Source organism: Megalobrama amblycephala, linkage group LG24 (genome assembly GCF_018812025.1).
Source record: "Megalobrama amblycephala isolate DHTTF-2021 linkage group LG24, ASM1881202v1, whole genome shotgun sequence".
Lineage (NCBI taxonomy): Eukaryota > Metazoa > Chordata > Actinopteri > Cypriniformes > Xenocyprididae > Megalobrama > Megalobrama amblycephala.
Genome location: NC_063067.1, coordinates 32,942,971 through 32,961,768, shown reverse-complemented (window position 1 = coordinate 32,961,768; position 18,798 = coordinate 32,942,971). Strand labels below are relative to the sequence as shown.

Here is an 18,798-nt window from a genome sequence, read left to right as displayed (position 1 = left end):
TAATACAGTTTAATTACTATAGTTTTTTTTTTTTTTTTTTTAAATGGTAATAAAATATGACAAGATCTCAAGAGTTAAACTGTGTCAGAAAAAAAAAAACCATCTTAATTATGTCAGATAACTCTTAAGCAAAACATGGTCAGGTCAATGTGTCTGAATAATTTTTGGTTCCAAATTTTTATCAATTTTACTGGTAGTCCACTGTATGAAGAATTTTGGGTATATCAAATCACAGTTTACTTTATTTTGCTATCCTCACTTACATAAATGAACTATAGTGTCCTGTTACCTTTGCCATGTACCTATCTTATATGAACTGTTGTATTCTTTTTGCCGATGGGATTCTCTGTGATGGATGTGAGATCCTCCTGGCTGTAATTAAAGCATATTCAAATGAATTGTTTGGAGTCTGTCTGTTTACTGCTCTAGACACTAGAGATCTTACTTCTATTCTCAAGTGATAGTGTTTAGTGGAGCACTAGAGACCAGTTGAATAAGTGGAGAAACGGCAAGTAAAGTACAAATTTTGTCCTTCAAAACAACACATATTTAAATATCAGTGCATTACAGAAAGTGAAAAATACTTGCCACATTCTTAGATTGTAGTGTCTGTGTTTCTGTTTCTGGCATAAACTGAGACTTATGTTCTTCCATGTATATTTCTCTCAGATGCCTGAACACACAAAAAAAAAAAAAAAAAAAAAAAAAAGGGACTAATCTTTGCTTATGTGGCTCAAAAAAAAAAAAAAAAAAAAAAAAAAAAAAAATCCATCCGTCTTAGAAGCTCATTTGTTTAACAAAAGTTCAGAACAGTGACTTGGCGCCGAGTCCTTCCAGGGCTGAAAAGCATCTTAACCCTCTGGAGTCTGAGGCTGATTTGGGGCCTGGAGAAGTTTTGACATGCCCTGACATTTGTGCTTTTTTCAGTTGTTCATAAACATATTAATGACACAAGTGTCATTACACTGTATTCAGCACAAACTAGGCTACCATAATATGTGAGCAACATGTATGTACATGTTTGTGTTTTTGAAGGAATAACGTTCATGCGTGGTTATTGAAAAAACAAAAAACTTAAGTCACTGAAATAAGGCCAAAAAAAGTATTAAATCTGTGTTCACAAGACTTCTGGGTATTGGAGGTTGTAGACTAGAGTTTTTGCTTCAGAATGATGTAAAAATGATCCTGCCTACTCTTTCATTTATAACAATATATTTAGTTTTTTGTAAGACACTTTTTGTCAAGAAACACAGTATGCGTGGAGGCGTGAATCATCATGAATAATGGGTGATTCTCACCTAAGAAGACAAAATAATCGCATAATAATGACCTGAAATGACTTGCATAATAATAATGAGGCCTTTCAGTCAGGTAGACTGTGAAAAAACACTCTGTGAACATGTCTCAAGCTCATCATGGTGTGTATCAAACATACAGAAAAAACAGCAATACTGTGAAATATTATTACAATTTAAAATAATGGTATTCTATTTTATACTTTACAATATAATGTATTTCTGTGATGCAAAGTGTCTGAACAGTTATGTTACCGCTATGGCATTTCATATAGGCTTTTAGCTTAAAAGCATGCACATTTGGAGAAATATTGATGGATTCTCATATGTTTGTCAATTTTCTATACAGGAGTAATATTTGTCATCACTATGAACGCTGGATACTGTGTTTTCAATTCATACTTGCAGCCGGAGGGCGCTCTGTACACCTTTAGTCCACAAATTAATATAAAGAACAGGAAACAGGAACTAACGGCATGTCTTCTAGAGGTCATTAACCATGGCTTTAACATCCAGATAAACACTTTTCAAGACAATAAATACACGATTGAGACGATGCATACAAGTATTGCCTCAGAATTTGCCTCTGAATAGCACTGGCTCTGTGGGCGTGGCCGCATTAGCGGATGATGAGCTGAATCACAGACTTCTGACATGGCTCTCTTTTCATACAGATTACATAAACACAGAATGTTTGTTTTCGATTTGACTTTCATGATTTAAAACCTGACATTTCAACGTCTATTTTGCTGCAACATGAAAAAAATCCTGCAAAACGCGCCGGCGCATTACCCGACTCCAGAGAGTTAAAACTCCAGCAGATGCCGTTTTAGAGTCACAATTCTCTCAGCTGCCTAATATAGACATTTCTGGAGTTAGACCTGCTCTCTGCAGTTAAGTCAGCAATGGCACTCCCTTTATGCAACGAACAAGGTTGGCCAAGCGTTTGGCCAGCGGTGGACTCAGTTTATCCATCTGGAACGTGCGGGTCACCAAGTTGTAAAAGGAGCCGTAGCCCACCGTGCAGGTGAGGCAGATGACGTTATAGGACATGCTAAAGTCAGGTGTGGGTAGATTTACCAGCAGGGGTTCAGTGTACACTCGCTCAAAGTAGCTCGACTCTTCTTTGACTGGGATACTGGAAGTCAGATGTGAAAAAGTTATAAAGAACCAAAACAACTAAGGTACACTTATTTACTATTAACACCAAGACCAGTTTATACTTACAATTTAGTTTATGAATTTAGTAGAAAATTAAGACTTCACATTGGTTAGTTTAATAACTGGTGTCCTGCAGATTGTAGCTCAAACCAACTCCAAAACCCCTGCCTGGAAGTTTTCAGTAATCCTGGAGACTTTGATTAGCTGATTCGGGTGTGTTTAATTAGGGTTGGAGCTAAACTCTAGCACTATGTCAGCCAACTCACAATTATAGCTTTATTATAAATAAACATTACTTTGATATTTTATGTGTAGAACGGTTTATTAAAATGATGTGTTCAATTATCAAAGTTTCACTCAACACGGTAGCAAGTTCTTCTGGTTCTTCAAGTCAAAACTTCTCCAGGCCCCAAATCAGCCTCAGACTCCAGAGGGTTAACCCTCAGGGGTCTGAGGATTTTTGGGGCCCTGGAGAAGTTTTGACATGCCCTGACATTTGTGCTTTTTCCAGTTGTTCATAAACATATTAATGGAAAAAGTGTCATTACACTGTATTCAGCACAAACTAGGCTACAATAATATGTGAGGAACATGTATGTACATGTTTGTGTTTTTGAAGGAATAACGTTTATGCGTGGTTATTGAAAAAACAAAAAACTTAAGTCACTGAAATAAGGCCAAAAAAAGTATATTAAATCTGTGTTTATAAGACTTCTAGGTATTGGAGGTTGTAGACTAGAGTTTTTGCTTCAGAATGAAGTAAAAATTATCCTTCCTACTCCTTCATATAAAACAATAGAGAGATTTAAATTTTCTAAGACACTTTTGGTCAAGAAACACAGTATGCGAGGAGGCGGGAATCCTCATGTATAATGGGTGATTCTCACCTGAGAAGACAAAAGAATTGAATAATAATGACCTGAAATGACTTGCATATTAATGAGGCCTTTCAGTCAGGTAGGCTGTGAAAAAACCCTCTGTGATCATGCTAATAACAGGATTAAAGTCCACTCAGGACAAAAAAAACATGATTTTTGTGATCTCATGCATGCACGTATTATTGCACATGATATGAAGAAAATTTTGTATAGGCCTATGTTAAATTACACTACCAGTCAAAAGATTGAACACATTATAATGCCAATGTTTCTAACCAAATAATGGTTTTCTATTTTAATATACTTTCAAATATAATGTATTTCTGTGATGCAAAGCGTCTGAACATTCCTACCTCTAGGGCATTTCATATAGGCTACTATATTTGTTATATTATAGAGCCTAAATGTTGATGTGCAGTTGACAAACTATACATCATTAAAAAGATCTAAGACTCAAGCTTCACATTTTGACTCTTAAAATCTTATATTGACCATAATTTCTTAATATGCTTAAAAGCATACACATTTGGAGAAATATTGATGGATTCTCATATGTTTATATCAATTTTCTATACAGAGATAATATTTATTATTCTATATTTATTGTCATTACTATGAGTGCTGGATACTGTGTTTTCATCATTCATACTTGCAGCCGGAGGGCGCTCTGCCCCTTTTGTCCACAAATGCCTCAGTAAAAGAAGAGGAATATCATGTGACAATCAAGGAACTAACAGAGGCAAGAGATCGCTAAATATGGCTATTCAAAACACTTTTGAAGACAATAAATACACGATTGAGATGATGAATGCATGTATTGCCTCTGAATTTGCGTCTGAATAGCGCTGGCTCCGTGGGCGTGGCCGCATTAGCGGATAATGAGCTGAATCACGGACTTCTGACATGGCTCTCTTTTCGTACAGATTACATAAACACAGAAGGTTTGTTTTCGATTTGACTTACATGTTTTAAAACCTGACATCTTAACGTTTTTTTAGACATAAGTGTAATTTTTGTCATTAGTATTCACTAAGTTACAGTTCATTTTCTAAGAACTATCAGATTGGACTTCGTTCAGAGGGAGAGGAGAGATCACACATCATGTTAGTTTTCTTTATTTTACAAAGAGCACAACATTTTGTTTTTACTCTGAGTGTACACAAATGAAAGAAGATATTCCACAGATTAAAATGGTGTATAACTCTTAATTGTATGTGCAACATTGACGGAGTATTTTGAGTCTCTCACACTGATAAGAAAAAACCACGGTGGTATCGCCGGCGATACCTTCAGACCTCAGAGTGTTAACTAAAAAGGTACAATATGTAATAATTTTGGCTGCTAGAGGTCGCTAGAAGCCTTTTCAAAACAAAGGCACTGGAACGATTGCGCAACACACGCATCACAAGCAGCAGAACTTTTATTATGATACAGTCGCTGGCACCGCTTCTGCTTTTCCGGTCATGAGTATGAGGTATATCGTTCGGTTTATTATTAGATACATTTGAGTGTGTTGAAAATGATGTTATAACGTTACTCTGTGCGTTCGCTCGGCAGCTGCTGCGAGACACACTGCAGTAAGATTGATCGATTTTAGAATATTTAGAATATTAAATATTGGATGTCTTGTGTTGATAAATGGCATGCAATTCATTTTAAAACGTATTGTATGATGGAGAAAATTATGTATTACTGTTAATAAAAATAGAGCTGCATCTGATTATGCTATGTTACCTACTTGACAAAATAGTGTTTTTTCTCTGAGGCATAGTAAAGCATGGTACTCGCAAAAAAAAAAAAAAAAAAAAATCAAGAAAATTGATTTAAACAATAAGACTAAACGTGTTGAGCTATATAATAATCCGTTTTCTGTCTATAAATATATTAAAACAGATGTTCCCTTGTCTATTAAAACGTGTAATTTTTTAAAGCGTCTTTGGTGTTTCCATGGTTTCTACAAAATAAAACCGGAAATCGAGGCAGACCGAGGGTTAACGCGGGTATGACGCAATTGACAGGCGACTCCTCACACGTCCCGGAGCCTTGGTTAAAATTGCAATTTTCTCACGATTTACAAATAGTTGGAAACATTTGGGATATTTTAAGTACTCAAGTGAACTAAATATATTTCACTGGCCTAGTGGTTTTTGGATATTTTACTGCAAAAATATTACATATTGTACCTTTAAGTTATAAAGTAATATCTCATGTTGGTTTTCCTTTGTGCTTTATATGATTACCAGGAGGTGCTCTAGGAACGTTTTCCTTGATAGGTTTTCTCTGAAGAGAAATACGTTCAGCTGAAAACGAAAGTAAAAGTGTGACGTCTTACCGTGAAATGAGAGTTCTGTGTCTTTATTAAAAATCAACATATTAATGATTTATCTCTCATCCACCCACAATTAATTGGAATGTTATTTTTTATTACTTGGCCTGACCCGCGGATTATCTGCAGTATGGCAGTATCAGGAGCCAGAGCCTGTGCTAATACAGGTGAATTAGAGACAGTCACAAACCGGTCGCACGTTTCCATAGACTTGAGGAATGAACGCTGATGTAACGCTGCTGTGTCGTGTGTTGTACCTGTCCATAACTCAGTGCTTCCCACAGGTTTGAAATATACTTGCGGTAGTAGCCGGGTGAAAAATCATCCTATTACCCATGGCACAAAAATGGTCTACTACATGTGACAAACAAATAATGTGTGATTATCAGTATTTTTATTTATTGAAATTAATTTTAATTACATAGCATACTAATTGCATTTAATTACATACTAATATTATGCATTATTATGCATTGTAAATTATGCAAAATTACAGCATTTAAATGGTTCTCCTTTTCCTATGTTTTCCTTGCTGTCATATAGTGTCTCTCTTAGTGAATGGGACATAGATTTTACTAGTAAAATTTATATAATAATATATGTGTCAAATAATGTTCTTAGTCTTTTCTTCCTGTGGGGGAGACTACAATAATTTACTATGAATTAAATGGAAATCAAATTGAATACAATTTGTGTAACCAAAATACCAATAATGCCCAAAAGAAAAAGAAAAAAACTTAACGTGTGACTTAATTATAAACAAGCCCGAAATACACTGGGACTCTTATTTTGAAACGTCTGTACTATTGCAGGCTGATCCTTCAGATTCTTACAACCGTATAAAACATTAAATATAAAAGGCCATAAAGTAGTCATTGTAATAATTCATCAACTTGAGTTCATTAGCAATCGCTTAGCATAAATATGCGCTTTTCATTGCTTGAGAATCACTTTGAAACAGTCTGAAGCGCTGTTGCGCGAGCTTGTAGAATGACAGCTATTTTTGTAAATTAACTTAAGTTTTGGATATTTCCTAGACAACATATGAATTACTTTCGGGTGGTTTGGGGAATTTTGTCAAGGCTTATTGTCTAATGTAACCTAACGCTGGGCTAACTATGATTATGGCTAGCAATGTGGATTATTTTAAGAGACCATTCAAAGGATGGCACACACATCTATCGCTGTATGTTTGTTTAACATTTAAGCTAGTGCGCTGAAGGTTGGTGACTTTTCACCTATAAAACAGAAACTTGCTGATTTGTACTAGATAAAACCAACACACCATTACATATGCATCGATTATTTTACCTGACATGAAGTGTGCACTGCAAACACGAGTATCATTTATGATCGTCTCCGTCCAGTCTGTACGCCGTATTGCGTTAAACCACAATTGTCTTCTTGATTCTGTGAAGGAATGTCTGCCGGGATCTGGTAAAACTTCAGTTTTGAACCAAAAGTCCTGTTCCTTCTATTCTGGCAGCCAAAAACACAAGACGACATTTTAAAGTCAAAACTTCAAACTTTTAGCGCGCCTGCTATGAGTTCTTATTTATGTTTTGCCTCCAGCTAGAGCGGTGACGTCACAGTGACGTAGGCGATTAAGGGGTCAATACCTGGGCGGCCCGCCCAAGTAAAGTCTATGTGTGGGAAACACTGTAACTAGTCTAAGGGTGCTTTCACACCTGCCTCATTTAGTTCGGTTGAATCGTACCAGAGTTCGTTTTCTCCTTTGGTGCGGTTCGTTTGGGCAGGTGTGAAAGCAGCAATCGCACTCGAGTGCGCACCAAAAGCGGACCAAACAAGCGTACCGAGACCTGCTTGAAGAGGTGGTCTCGGTACGCTTTCAAACGAACTCTGGAGCGGTTCGCTTGAGATGTGAAAGCAATCCGATCCAGTTAACGGACCAACGAACCAAATGACATAATTCATAACGGGAAATTTGATATAAAAAGCGGTAGTGTCTGATTCTGTGAGTGAGCACATTATTTACCACAGATGTAAACCAACGAGCGCCTCTGTTGTGTATTTGCACTTCTCCGTGTGAGAATGCTGTCCCGACAAAGCCTTTTTCCTGCTCTGCTTCATTATAAAATGTATATAGTCTCTCTCGACACGCTGACAACAGGTCGCTTACTACACAGCGCTGGGAAACCAGAGACAGACAGAGAGAGACAAAGAGCGCGCGTTTGAATTTGCCGCAGTATTAATATGAATGTAGGCCTAGTATATAATTTAACAGCTGGAAAGACGGCTACATTTATAAAGTGTTTGCGTGTGTCTCGACAGTTACAAATAAAGCCACAATAATCTCATGGAGCGAACTTGTCAATCATTATTTTGATGGATGACGCAAAGAAAACTCTGACCAATAAGAGGACAGTTTTACTCGCATGTGACTTGCCTAAACGCATTTTGGTACGCTTTGAAATGTTGCCATGTGAAAGCGAACCGAACCAAGAAGAAAATGCAACATTGTAACAAATTTAGTCCCTGTTTCGGAACAAAACAAGCGATCCATAGGTGTGAAAACACCCTAAGGTTGCTTTCACACCTGCCTCATTTAGTTCGGTTGAATCGTACCAGAGTTCGTTTCCCCCTTTGGTGCGGTTCGTTTGGGCAGGTGTGAAAGCAGCAATCGCACTCGGGTGTGCACCAAAAGCGGACCAAACAAGCGTACCGAGACCTGCTTGAAGAGGTGGTCTCGGTACGCTTTCAAACGAACTCTAGAGCGGTTCGCTTGAGATGTGAAAGCAATCCGACCCAGTTAACGGACCAACGAATCAAATGATATAATTTTCATAACGGAAAATGTGATATAAAAAGCAGTAATGTCTGATTCTGTGAGTGAGCACATTATTTGAAAACCAACGAGCGCCTATGTTGTGTAATTACACTTCTCCGTGCGAGAATGCTGTCCCGACGAAGTCTCAATTCCCGCTCTGCTTCATTATAAAATTCAAATGGTCTCTCTCAACAGACACACGGACAACAGGTCACCTACTAGACAGCGCTGGGAAATCCAGAGACGGAGAGAGAGAGAAAGAGCGCGCGTTTGAATTTGCCGCACCAAATATGAATGGAGTATATAATTTAACTGCGGGAGAGACGGCTACATTTATAAAGTGTTTGTGTGTGTCTCGACAGTTACAAATAAAGCCACAATAAGCTCATGGAGCTAGCTTGTCAATCATTATTTTGATGGATGACGCAGCGAAAACTCTGACCAATGAGAGGACAGTTGTACTCGCATGTGACTTGCCTGAACGCATTTTGGTACGCTTTGAAATGTTGCCATGTGAAAGCGAACCGAAACAAGAAGAAAATGCAACATTGTAACAAATTTAGTCACCGTTTCGGAACAAAACAAGCGATCCATAGGTGTGAAAACACCCTAAAAAACACTGCGTGTCCAGCTGTTTGTGCAGGCAGTGCGGTTGTTCACAGTATCTGTTCGCATACACAGCCGGTACTCTCACCCGTCCTTTTTGAAGATAAACTGAATATGAAACCGTTCACTCCAGTTTCACTCCCTCTCTCGCACTCAAGGTTTCTCGTGTACATAGTTTTATATATTTAGATATAAATAACGTAGTGCAACTTAATTACATTGCTCAACAAGACAGTGACAGCATTTCTCCGCCCCCTCTCGGTTCCGTTCGGAGGTATCGAAATTTGGTACCGAATGACAAGACACTTTTCTATACTCGATAGTATCGAGCCAATTTGGTCAGCACCTAAAAAGTATCGAATTCAATAACCAGCCCTACTGCTACATACAATTTACCACATTGTAAAAGGAGACCCACCCCCAGTAATTCAACCTAAACTGGTCCAGGTCTGTGTGGCCATATCTCACCCAAAATCAGACCAGCACTTATGGTACATAATTGGGCCGAATGTGGCTAAATGAGCTGCGTCTTGGTGCAAACCGGGCCAAATAAGCACATCCAAAGCCTAGCCAAATCTGGCAACCATTACTGGGCCAGAGCTGGCTCACGAAAAGTGCACAGTCAAGTGAGCCAACACTCAGCCGCAATTGGCATGATTGCGCTGGCTACCTGGGTTTTGACATTTGTGCATGACATTTGTGCTTATTTCAGCCAATTATACTATTGGCCAACAAGTAATTCTGCTGTATTCAGCACAAACTCTGCTACAACACGTGAGAAAAACAGATTTACGTGTTTGCATTTGAGGAATTAACATTTATGCGTGGTTACTGAAAAAAGAAAAAAAAAAAAAAAAAAAGTCACTGAAATACAGCCACAAAACCAATAATAAATAAGTGTTCACAAGACTTCTGGGTATTGGAGGTTGTAGGCTAGAGTTTTTGCTTCAAAATGATGTAAAAATTATCCTGCCTACTCGTTCATATAAAACAAAAATGATTTAAATTTTGTAAGACTTTTTGTCAAGAAAGACAATATTCGTGGAGGCATGAATCTTCATGAATAATGCTGAGATTCACACCTGAGAAGACAAAGACCCGCATAACGACCTGCATAATGAGCTCTTTTGGGTCGGAAGGCAATGCGAGTGAAAATTTATCAAAGTACAAAGTTTTTTTTTTTCCCCCTGGTAGTTTATTCAGAATATAGTTAACAATATAAATGAAACAATGAATAAATGAGGGCACGATTTGAGTATACAGATTTACCTGGAAATAAATCCTGTTCAAAGATATAAGTGAACATCACTTAGCTGGCATTCCAAGGTGTTTGGCATTTCTTTGCAGTGGAGAAAAAAAAAAATTCCTGGTTCCAGTCATGACAGTGATATACCATTATAACCGTTTCCAACACTGGTAACAACTGAATATCAAATCAGCATATTAGAATAATTTCTGAAGGATCATGTGACACTTAAGACTGCAGTAATCATACGGACAATCATGCGCACAATAGCTCTGTGCAAAATAAAAGAGTCGGTGGAAGCAATGTCCAAGAAATGCAGAAAAATCTTTCTGTACCACTTTATGGTTATGCTGTGTTGTGTAGTACTGTATCAGCTGATCAGACAGGTCAATGCCCCCCATGTGTTTGTTGTATCTCTTGGGATCTCTTTTGAACAGGTGTTTGGAAATTTTCATTGTCACATCTGTGTTAAAAAAAAAAAAAAGCATGAGCATGTTGATAATCACTATGGCCATGCATAACAAAGACAGCAGTTATTGTTCTGTCATACAAGAACATATGCTTTTGTATTATGACGATGTAGACAACATGTATGATAAACCAACCAAAACTGGGTGAAATATATTATGAATATGTTTAGAGTATCACATTACAAGTATTTACACTTGAGCATATATACACAAACATTTGTAAGTGACATTAAGGCAATTTTGTCAAAAGCTAGCCAAAACTAGCTAAAATATAGTCTGAAAACTCATGAGTTTTAGATTATCACCATGCACAACAAAGACAACAGTTTCTGTAATGCCATACACGTACATGTACGTTTTGAATTATGATGTTTACAGTTACATCTGTAAAATATTACTGTGCACTTACTCATGTTGATAACACAAATTATAATATCATTATCAATCAATAATGGCCATTCATAAAGACAGCAGTTTTCGTACAAGAACATACATTTGTATTACGACAATGTAAACACTATTACATCTGTAAAATATTACGTCTATGCACTTACTCCATATGATTCTCGATCGTACTGAGAACTGAACGATACCTGCGTGCCCGTGTGCGGTGCTGGTGAAGGCGAGCACAATGCAGACACATTCCTAAACAAATAAAACACTATTAGCATACATTGTCCAAAGTAAACTGATGGGCAATTAGTGGGTATGGACGCACAATGTATGTATATATCTGCTGACGATGGGCCATAGGACGGAAAAATATATATTGATTGGCCATAGGCCGCGAGTATCTGTTGATGGGCCATATAGACTGCACGTATTTAGTGCATTTCAAACATTTACATCTGTATTCACTACAGGCACAATATAGTGTGAAAATTCATACAAGTTTTATATTATCAGAAAATGAATTATATAACACTAAACAACTTACCCCGTACTTTTATCCTCCTCAGGGTCAAGTCGCTGTTTGAAATGCACTGTTCGTCATCTCAATCATCCTTCGAGGAAAAGGTGACATCTTCCTCACTGTCCAGAATCATCTGAAGGGCCTCTTTACCGGAGTAGTGTGCCATCCTCAAAACGTGACTAACGTTCAGTGAATCTGATGTTTTTTGTGGCATTGAACGAGGGGCGTGTCCGATGCAGACAGTTCACCTAAACCATTTACCATGTGAACGACGCGGGGGGTGTGGCAGTCTTAGCTCATTACAGATAATGAAGTGTGAAGGAAAAGGAACCTCTCCTTGGTTTCAAATGATTTTTTTTCTTTTTATAAAACAGAATATTTATTTTTGATTTGACTTCATTTAAAAGTAGACATTCCAAGCATTATGTAGACATGTGTCTCATCTGTGTGGCAAGTATTTGCTGAGTTTCAGTTCATTTTAAAATGCATTTCCGAATTGACTTCACTAAGAGGGAGACATCAGATCGCACATCACGTTCATTTATTTTTGCAAAAAGCACAGCGTTTTTTTTTTTTGAGAGTGTACACAAAAAAAAAAAAAAAAAAAAAAAAAAGTACAACACTTTAGAGTATTGTATAACACTGGTATGCGTGATCAAATTCGGCTGAGTATTTTGAGTCTCTTTCACACTGATGAGAAAAGAAAAAAAAAAAAGCGAGGCGGTATCGCTGCCGCGACCGCCGACCCGAAGGAGTTAACTGAAGAGGCAGGACAAAATGCAATAGACACTTAGAAGACAGAAAGCAGTGTATAGAGCAGTGTTTCTCAAACTTTTTCTGCCATTCCCCACTTTGGAGGTAGGGAAGGGTTCCGAGCCCCACATGTCCCCCATCGCCCCAACAAAATGTTAATAAACTAGGCTTTAAGTTTAAAGGTCCTGTTTTTCGTGTTTTTTTGAAGGTTTGATTGTGTTTATAGTGTGCAATATAACATGTGTTCATGTTTCGCGTGTAAAAAACACACAGTATTTTTCACATAATTTACTTATCTGGATACCGCTGTTTCCACTGTCATAAAAACGGGCTGATGACTTCCTTGTTCTATGAAGTCCCTCCTTCAGAAATACGTAACGAGTTCTGATTGTGCCAGCGGTTCCTGTGTTGTGATTCGACAGCAGCTTAGCGAACCTTGCCCGGAAAGGTCACGCCTCTAACCATAACGTGGAGATGCACGTGCTCAGTGTTATTGTAAACATGTCTTTCATTTTACACTATCAATTTGAGCCGGAATCAGACCCGGTGATTGGACTGCGGGATGAAAATAACAGCGTTTCGACGACATGGCGACAAACACACTCTACAAACGCAACTCTTGTGTATTCCTGTGGGCGGAGGTTAGTCAAAAAACTGTTTTAGTGATGTCATTAAAGGAGGAAGTAGAGGGATGTAGTCCAAACTGGACGTTCGATGTAGGCGACTTCTGTTAAATAAAATATCTCGCTTGGCATTGAACTTTGAGCTTTAAAATTTTACAGATTTTAATTATACTCTAACAACAACATTACACACTAACTAAAGTTTGAAACATGGGATCACGAAGAACGGGACCTTTAATACATTTAATGTTTTTAATATATGAATTTATTTTATTAACATTACACTTTAAAACATTACATCAAATAACAGCATTAAAAACTTTATTATATATAAATTATAAATTAATGATTTGAGCTTTGTTTCCATGGCAACGCATCATGCTTGTCACACACACCGCAGCCACAATAAACTGTATGACAGATGTAACGCTTTTATTTTGTTTCTCCTTTTTTTCAAAATATTCACAAACTTGCTTACCATGTCATCAACTATCTGATATTCCGATTCTCAAATATGTATAAGTGAGTGTGTTTTGTCGTTTAAAAATTATCTTGATCTATAACGCGAGAACTGCGCCGCCATGTTTGTTTGCGCAGCTGTTCAGCAAACCCTGTCAGTCAAATTTATAGCACGTGAATTCAATTTCTCCCGAAATCCATGCAAGTAAGTGGCCGGTGATCTGGGAGAAAAATAGAGTAAACTTTATAGTTACTTATACTATGTGTGTCTGATATGAATAAAACACGTCGGCAAATTATATTTGAATTGATTGTTACTGCTGCTTCCATAGACATCAGTATGTACTTTACAAACTCTAAATGTATGGTTTTACTTGTTCTTATGTATATTTAAATGTCTGACACCTAAAAAAAACATTATGTTGTTAAAAACACTGCATAGTTGTGACAAATGACAAGCGGTGCTGAACGCGTCCATCTCTGGCTCCGTGCCAGCCAAAGCGCGATAGCACAGTTTGACTCTGCAGTTAAGTGACGTCACCTGAACGTTATAAATCCCATATGTGGGACCGTACTCTCAGGGGCACAGAAATAAAAATCCCATATGTGGGACAGGACTCAAAAGGTTAAAAGAGATGGGCACAAAAATGTCCAAATTTCCTCTCGTTTGTCGCGCCCCACCTGTCATGTCTCTATGCCCCACACTTTGAGAAACACTGGTATAGAGTGTACTCAGCTGAGAGAAAGGGTGATAAAAAGAGGATGTTTGTTACAGATGTAAAGGTCAACATTCGCCAGAGGAATGAACGTTTCTGAATGAACTCTGCCATAAATGTGGAAAGCGTGGACAAAAAACGAGTATGCAGGGCCAAGCAAGCTTCTGTGGGGTGCCAAAAACGGTGTTCAAAGGACAAAAAGGAGAGAAAAAAGGTAATCTCATTAGAGAGGAAGAAAGTGATGAGAGGGAGGACACCAGTGATATTAAAGATCCCCTGTAGTGAAAATCAAGTTTTTAAAATGTTTATATGTCTATGTAGAGTTTTTAATATGCTTTAAGACAATCCATGTGCAAATTCATAAGTCAGCACCACTGCTGAGTATTTTATGTTTGAAACTGCAGTAAACCAAAGACAGTCTAAAACCCGTGGTTTGAAATCGTGGGTGTTTGTGACGTCACAGACTACCTTGTAACCATTTACAACAACGTGCCGGCTGGCTTTAGCATATCATTAACTATGACTGCTCTGAAGCACACAGAGGAAAATTGCTGCTTCACAGAGGAAAACGGCTGCTTGTTCTCTCGGTACTGTGTTTTACTGAGAAATCAGGCGATTCAGTGAGATCAGTCCAAACAAATGCAAGTGGATTCAGACCGTTTTGCAAAGGCGTTTTACCAATTCATAATTTAAAACACAATTTAAGCATCAGAAATTAAACTGAATATGTGAAGCAAAACAAGCTTTTTTTTTCTTAAATATCCACAACACAAACAACAAATTGCTCATCACTATAGCAACACTAGACTCTACAAGCTGGCGTGGGTGAGTGGAGGTAGGGCTAATTTGCATATTCATTGATCCGTGTATATTAAATGAGGCAAGGTTGTAGAATTACATTCAAGCTATTTTAAAGGCATGAAGAAATTTTTTTCACTTGAATTTTTTTTAGATATGTCATTTTGGTGATCAAAGATGAGTTTTAAGGGATAAAATAATTGACTACAGGGGAACTTCAACAATATACAGTATATCCCAAGTCCAACCCAAAGTGGCTCCTATCACACAGAAGGTGAATGTGAATTGCATGGAAGTGGAGTTTGAAGTCGACAAAGGTTGTGGAGTGACGATCATCAGCAAAGAGCAATATTCTAAGTTGTGTAAACAAACAGACATGCCAGAATGGAAACCTTGCAGTTTGAAACTGAAGATGTGTAATGGTGAAAAGATGGAGGTGCTGGGCCAGACTACAGGAACAGTGGAAATCAAAAATGTAAGAAAGAAAGAGGAAAAAAAAAAAAAAAAAAAAAAAAAAAAAAAAACAACTTACAATGGTCGTGGTAGTAGGAGCGGGACCCAATTTGTTGGGGATGAGCTGACTAAAAGACTTACGGTTGCTGCCAGAGCTGGTGAATCAAGTAACCACAGAGCCAGCACTGAAGTTGGCAGACATGCAGAGGTGTTTAAAGAAGAGCTGGGGCAGCTTAAAGGCACCACAGCTAAAATTCATGTCAACACCGAGGCCCAACCACGATTCTACAAGCCCAGATGTATTCCATTTGCTGTTAAGCCCTTGGTGGAGGCCGAGCTCCAGAGACTGGTTGAGGAGAACATCATTGTACCAGTGCAGTTCGCAGAGTGGGCAGCTCCCATAGTGCCTGTTAAGAAACCAAATGCCTCTATTCGGATTTATGGAGATTACAAACTCATGGTAAACAGATCATCCAGTATGGAACAATATCCTATTCTGAAAGTGGAAGATTTGTTCACTCAGCTAGCTGGAGGCCAACAATTCTCCAAACTGGACATGAGTCATGTGTATCAGCAAATCTTGCTAGATGAGAGTGCCAGGAAATATGTGGCTATTAACTCTCACAAGGGACTGCACACTTGCTGTAGGCTGCCTTTTGGAGTGGCGTCCAGCCATTTTTCAACGCACCATGGAGGGCATCCTGCAAAACATAAAACATGTTACAGTTTACCAGGATGACATTAGTCACAGAGGCCAGTGAAAAGGAACATCTAAGAAACTGGAGGAAGAAGTGGATGAAGGCTGAAGAGGACCACGTGTGAGTTCCTGGGAAAGGAAGTGGTCTTCCTTGGTCACAAAAGTGCAGGCGAATTCAAGAAGCACCCGCTCCTCAGACAGTGAGTGAACTGAAAGCTTATCTAGGCCTGCTGAATTATCACAAGTTCCTGTCTAGCCTGTACACAGTGTTGGCACCATTGCACACGCTGTTGAGAAAGAAGACAAAATGGATGTGGGGCTGTGAGCAGGAAGAAGCCTTTGTAAAGTCAAAAGAGCTTCTCCAGTCCTCTGCTATATTAGTGCATTACGATCCTGCCAAACCCCTCATCTTGGCTTGTGATGCCTCCACATATGTGGTGGGGGCCCATGCTGTCTCACAAGATGGAAGATGGAACAGACAGGCCCATAGGGTTTGTGTCAAGTACATTAAATGCAGCAGAAAATAATTACTCTCAACTGGATAAGGAGGGTCTTGCTGTCATTTTTGGAGTAAAGAAATTCCACATGTATGTGTATGGTAGACCATTTACCATCATAACAGATCACAAGCCTCCGATTTCGCTGTTCAATGAACTCAAGAGAGGTGCCACAGATGGCCTTGCCATGTATCCAGCAATGGGCAGTTGTGTGGGTATGACTACACCATTGTGTATCGAGTGGGCCAGGCTCATCAAAACACTGATGGATTGAGCAGATTGCCGTTGTCCAAAAAGGCAGTGGAGACTCCAACAGAGGAAGAGAGAATACTGCTGCTGGATGAAAATAATGTGTCACTGGTAAAAGCAGAAATGGACCAATAAAGATCCTGTTTTAGCACGGGTGAGAGAATATGTGCTTAGAGGATGGCCTTAGAGGCTGGAGGATACAGATTTTGGAGCATACCTTAAACAACAGGCTGAACTTGGTGATCCCTCCCCACCCCCCCAAGGCTGTGCAGCCATACTCAGACAGTTACACAGTCATCCAGGAGCTACGTGTGGTGGCCCCAGATGGATGCTGGCATGGAAGTACTGGTGAAAGCTTGTGTCAGGAGAACAGGAACGCCCCTCCATGTGCATCCTTACATCCCTGGGAAATCCCAAAGCTGCCATGGAGAAGGATCCAAAGTGATTATGCAGGACCATGGCTAGGTAAAATGTTCCTGATACTGGTGGATGTGTACTCTAAATGGATAGAGGTTTATCCGTTGAATAGTTCCACATCCACTGTTACCATCCAGTGCCTGAGACAAAGCTTCAGCCAGCGTGTGTTACCAGAAATAGCGGTGTCAGACAGCGGCAGTTGTTTCACAAGTAAGGAGTTTCAAGAATTCATGTACTATAACAGCATCAAGCACATTACCACTGCACTGTTCCATGCAGCTTCTGATGGCTGGCTGAAAGAGCTATGCAAATGTTCAAAGTTCTGACGAAAAAAAGAGCACAGGAGATTCCATTGAAGCCAGGCTGGCGTTGTTTGGCTATCAAATTACACAGCAGTTGACTACAGGAAAGTCACCCGGGAGCTGTTGTGTGGATGGCTTCAACCTTTGACTTCAACAGTCAAATGCAAGACAAGCAAGTGAAGCAGAAGTGGTACCACAATCAGCATGCTAAAGAGAGACATTGGAGTGTAGGTGACTGAGTGTACACCAAGAACTTCAGTTCAGGCCCTACCTGGATTCCAGGAATGGTTCAGAATAGGACTGGCCCTCTGTCCTATACAATCACACTTGGAAATGGCCAGGCAGTACACCGGCAGATTGATCGAGGAACAGACGTATAGTATCTCCTGCTGGAACAGCTGTGTTGTTGGAGCCTTCCTTGCAAGTGTAGCACACGTGACATAATATTGCACTTGTTACTAGTATTACCATAAGCCACTAGGTTTGACTATGGAGATGTGATAAAGACAACACTGGTTAAATTATTTTTAACTCCAACCGTTGCGGTCTGTCAGTCAAATAATGTGAGTAAACAGGAACCTCTACTATAAGAGTAAATAAAACTTGCATAGACAAGTCCAAATTAAACCCTGCGGCTCGTGACGACACATTGATGTCTTAAGACATGAAACGATCGGTTTGTGCGAGAAACCGAACAGTATTTATATAATTTTTTACCTCTAATACACCATTATGTACAACTGCATTCGACATTCACTTAGTGAGGTCTGATCGCGCTCTGACAACGGCAGTGATGTCTCGCGCTTATACTTCAACGAGTGCTAGACATCACTTCCATTGTCAGAGCGCGATCAGACCTCACTAAGCGTTTCTCGCACAAACCGATCGTTTCGTGTCTTAAGACATCAATGTGTCGTCATGAACCACAGGGTTTAATTTGGACTTGTCTATGCAAGTTTTATTTACTCTTATAGTAGAAGTTCCCATCCACTAGCATTAATTGACTGACAGATGGCAACGGTTGGAGTTAAAAATCATCATTTGTGTTCTACTGAAGAAACAAAGTCACCTACATCTTGGATGCGCTGGGGGTAAGCAGATAAACATCAAATTTTAATTTTTGGGTGAACCATCCCTTTAAAGAAATTGCT

At 39.0% G+C, this 18,798-nt stretch overlaps 2 protein-coding genes across 6 annotated transcripts in view; one reads left to right on the top strand and one right to left on the bottom strand.

Annotated features, from left to right (window-relative positions):
• The window catches only part of LOC125259789 (papilin-like), a 192,080-nt gene that overhangs the window by 14,985 nt on the left and 158,297 nt on the right, over positions 1–18,798 (top strand). The gene's annotated exons all lie outside the window — the stretch shown is intronic.
• Positions 1,983–12,661, bottom strand: LOC125259966 (GPI transamidase component PIG-T-like). Of its 5 annotated transcripts, XR_007182940.1 has the most exons (4): positions 11,708–12,661; positions 11,325–11,415; positions 6,972–7,139; positions 1,983–2,433 (listed from the first exon to the last, which is right to left on the bottom strand). XR_007182940.1 is itself a non-coding variant. In XM_048178010.1 (2 exons), exons 1-2 carry the CDS (start codon positions 11,411–11,413, stop codon positions 2,190–2,192), a joined length of 333 nt encoding a protein of 110 aa, XP_048033967.1. In that variant the 5' UTR covers positions 11,414–12,661; the 3' UTR covers positions 1,983–2,189. The 5 variants fall into 5 exon arrangements, 1 of the variants encoding a protein (XP_048033967.1); XR_007182939.1 differs by having other exon boundaries at positions 11,325–12,661; XR_007182942.1 differs by lacking the exons at positions 1,983–2,433; positions 6,972–7,139 and adding an exon at positions 10,034–10,763.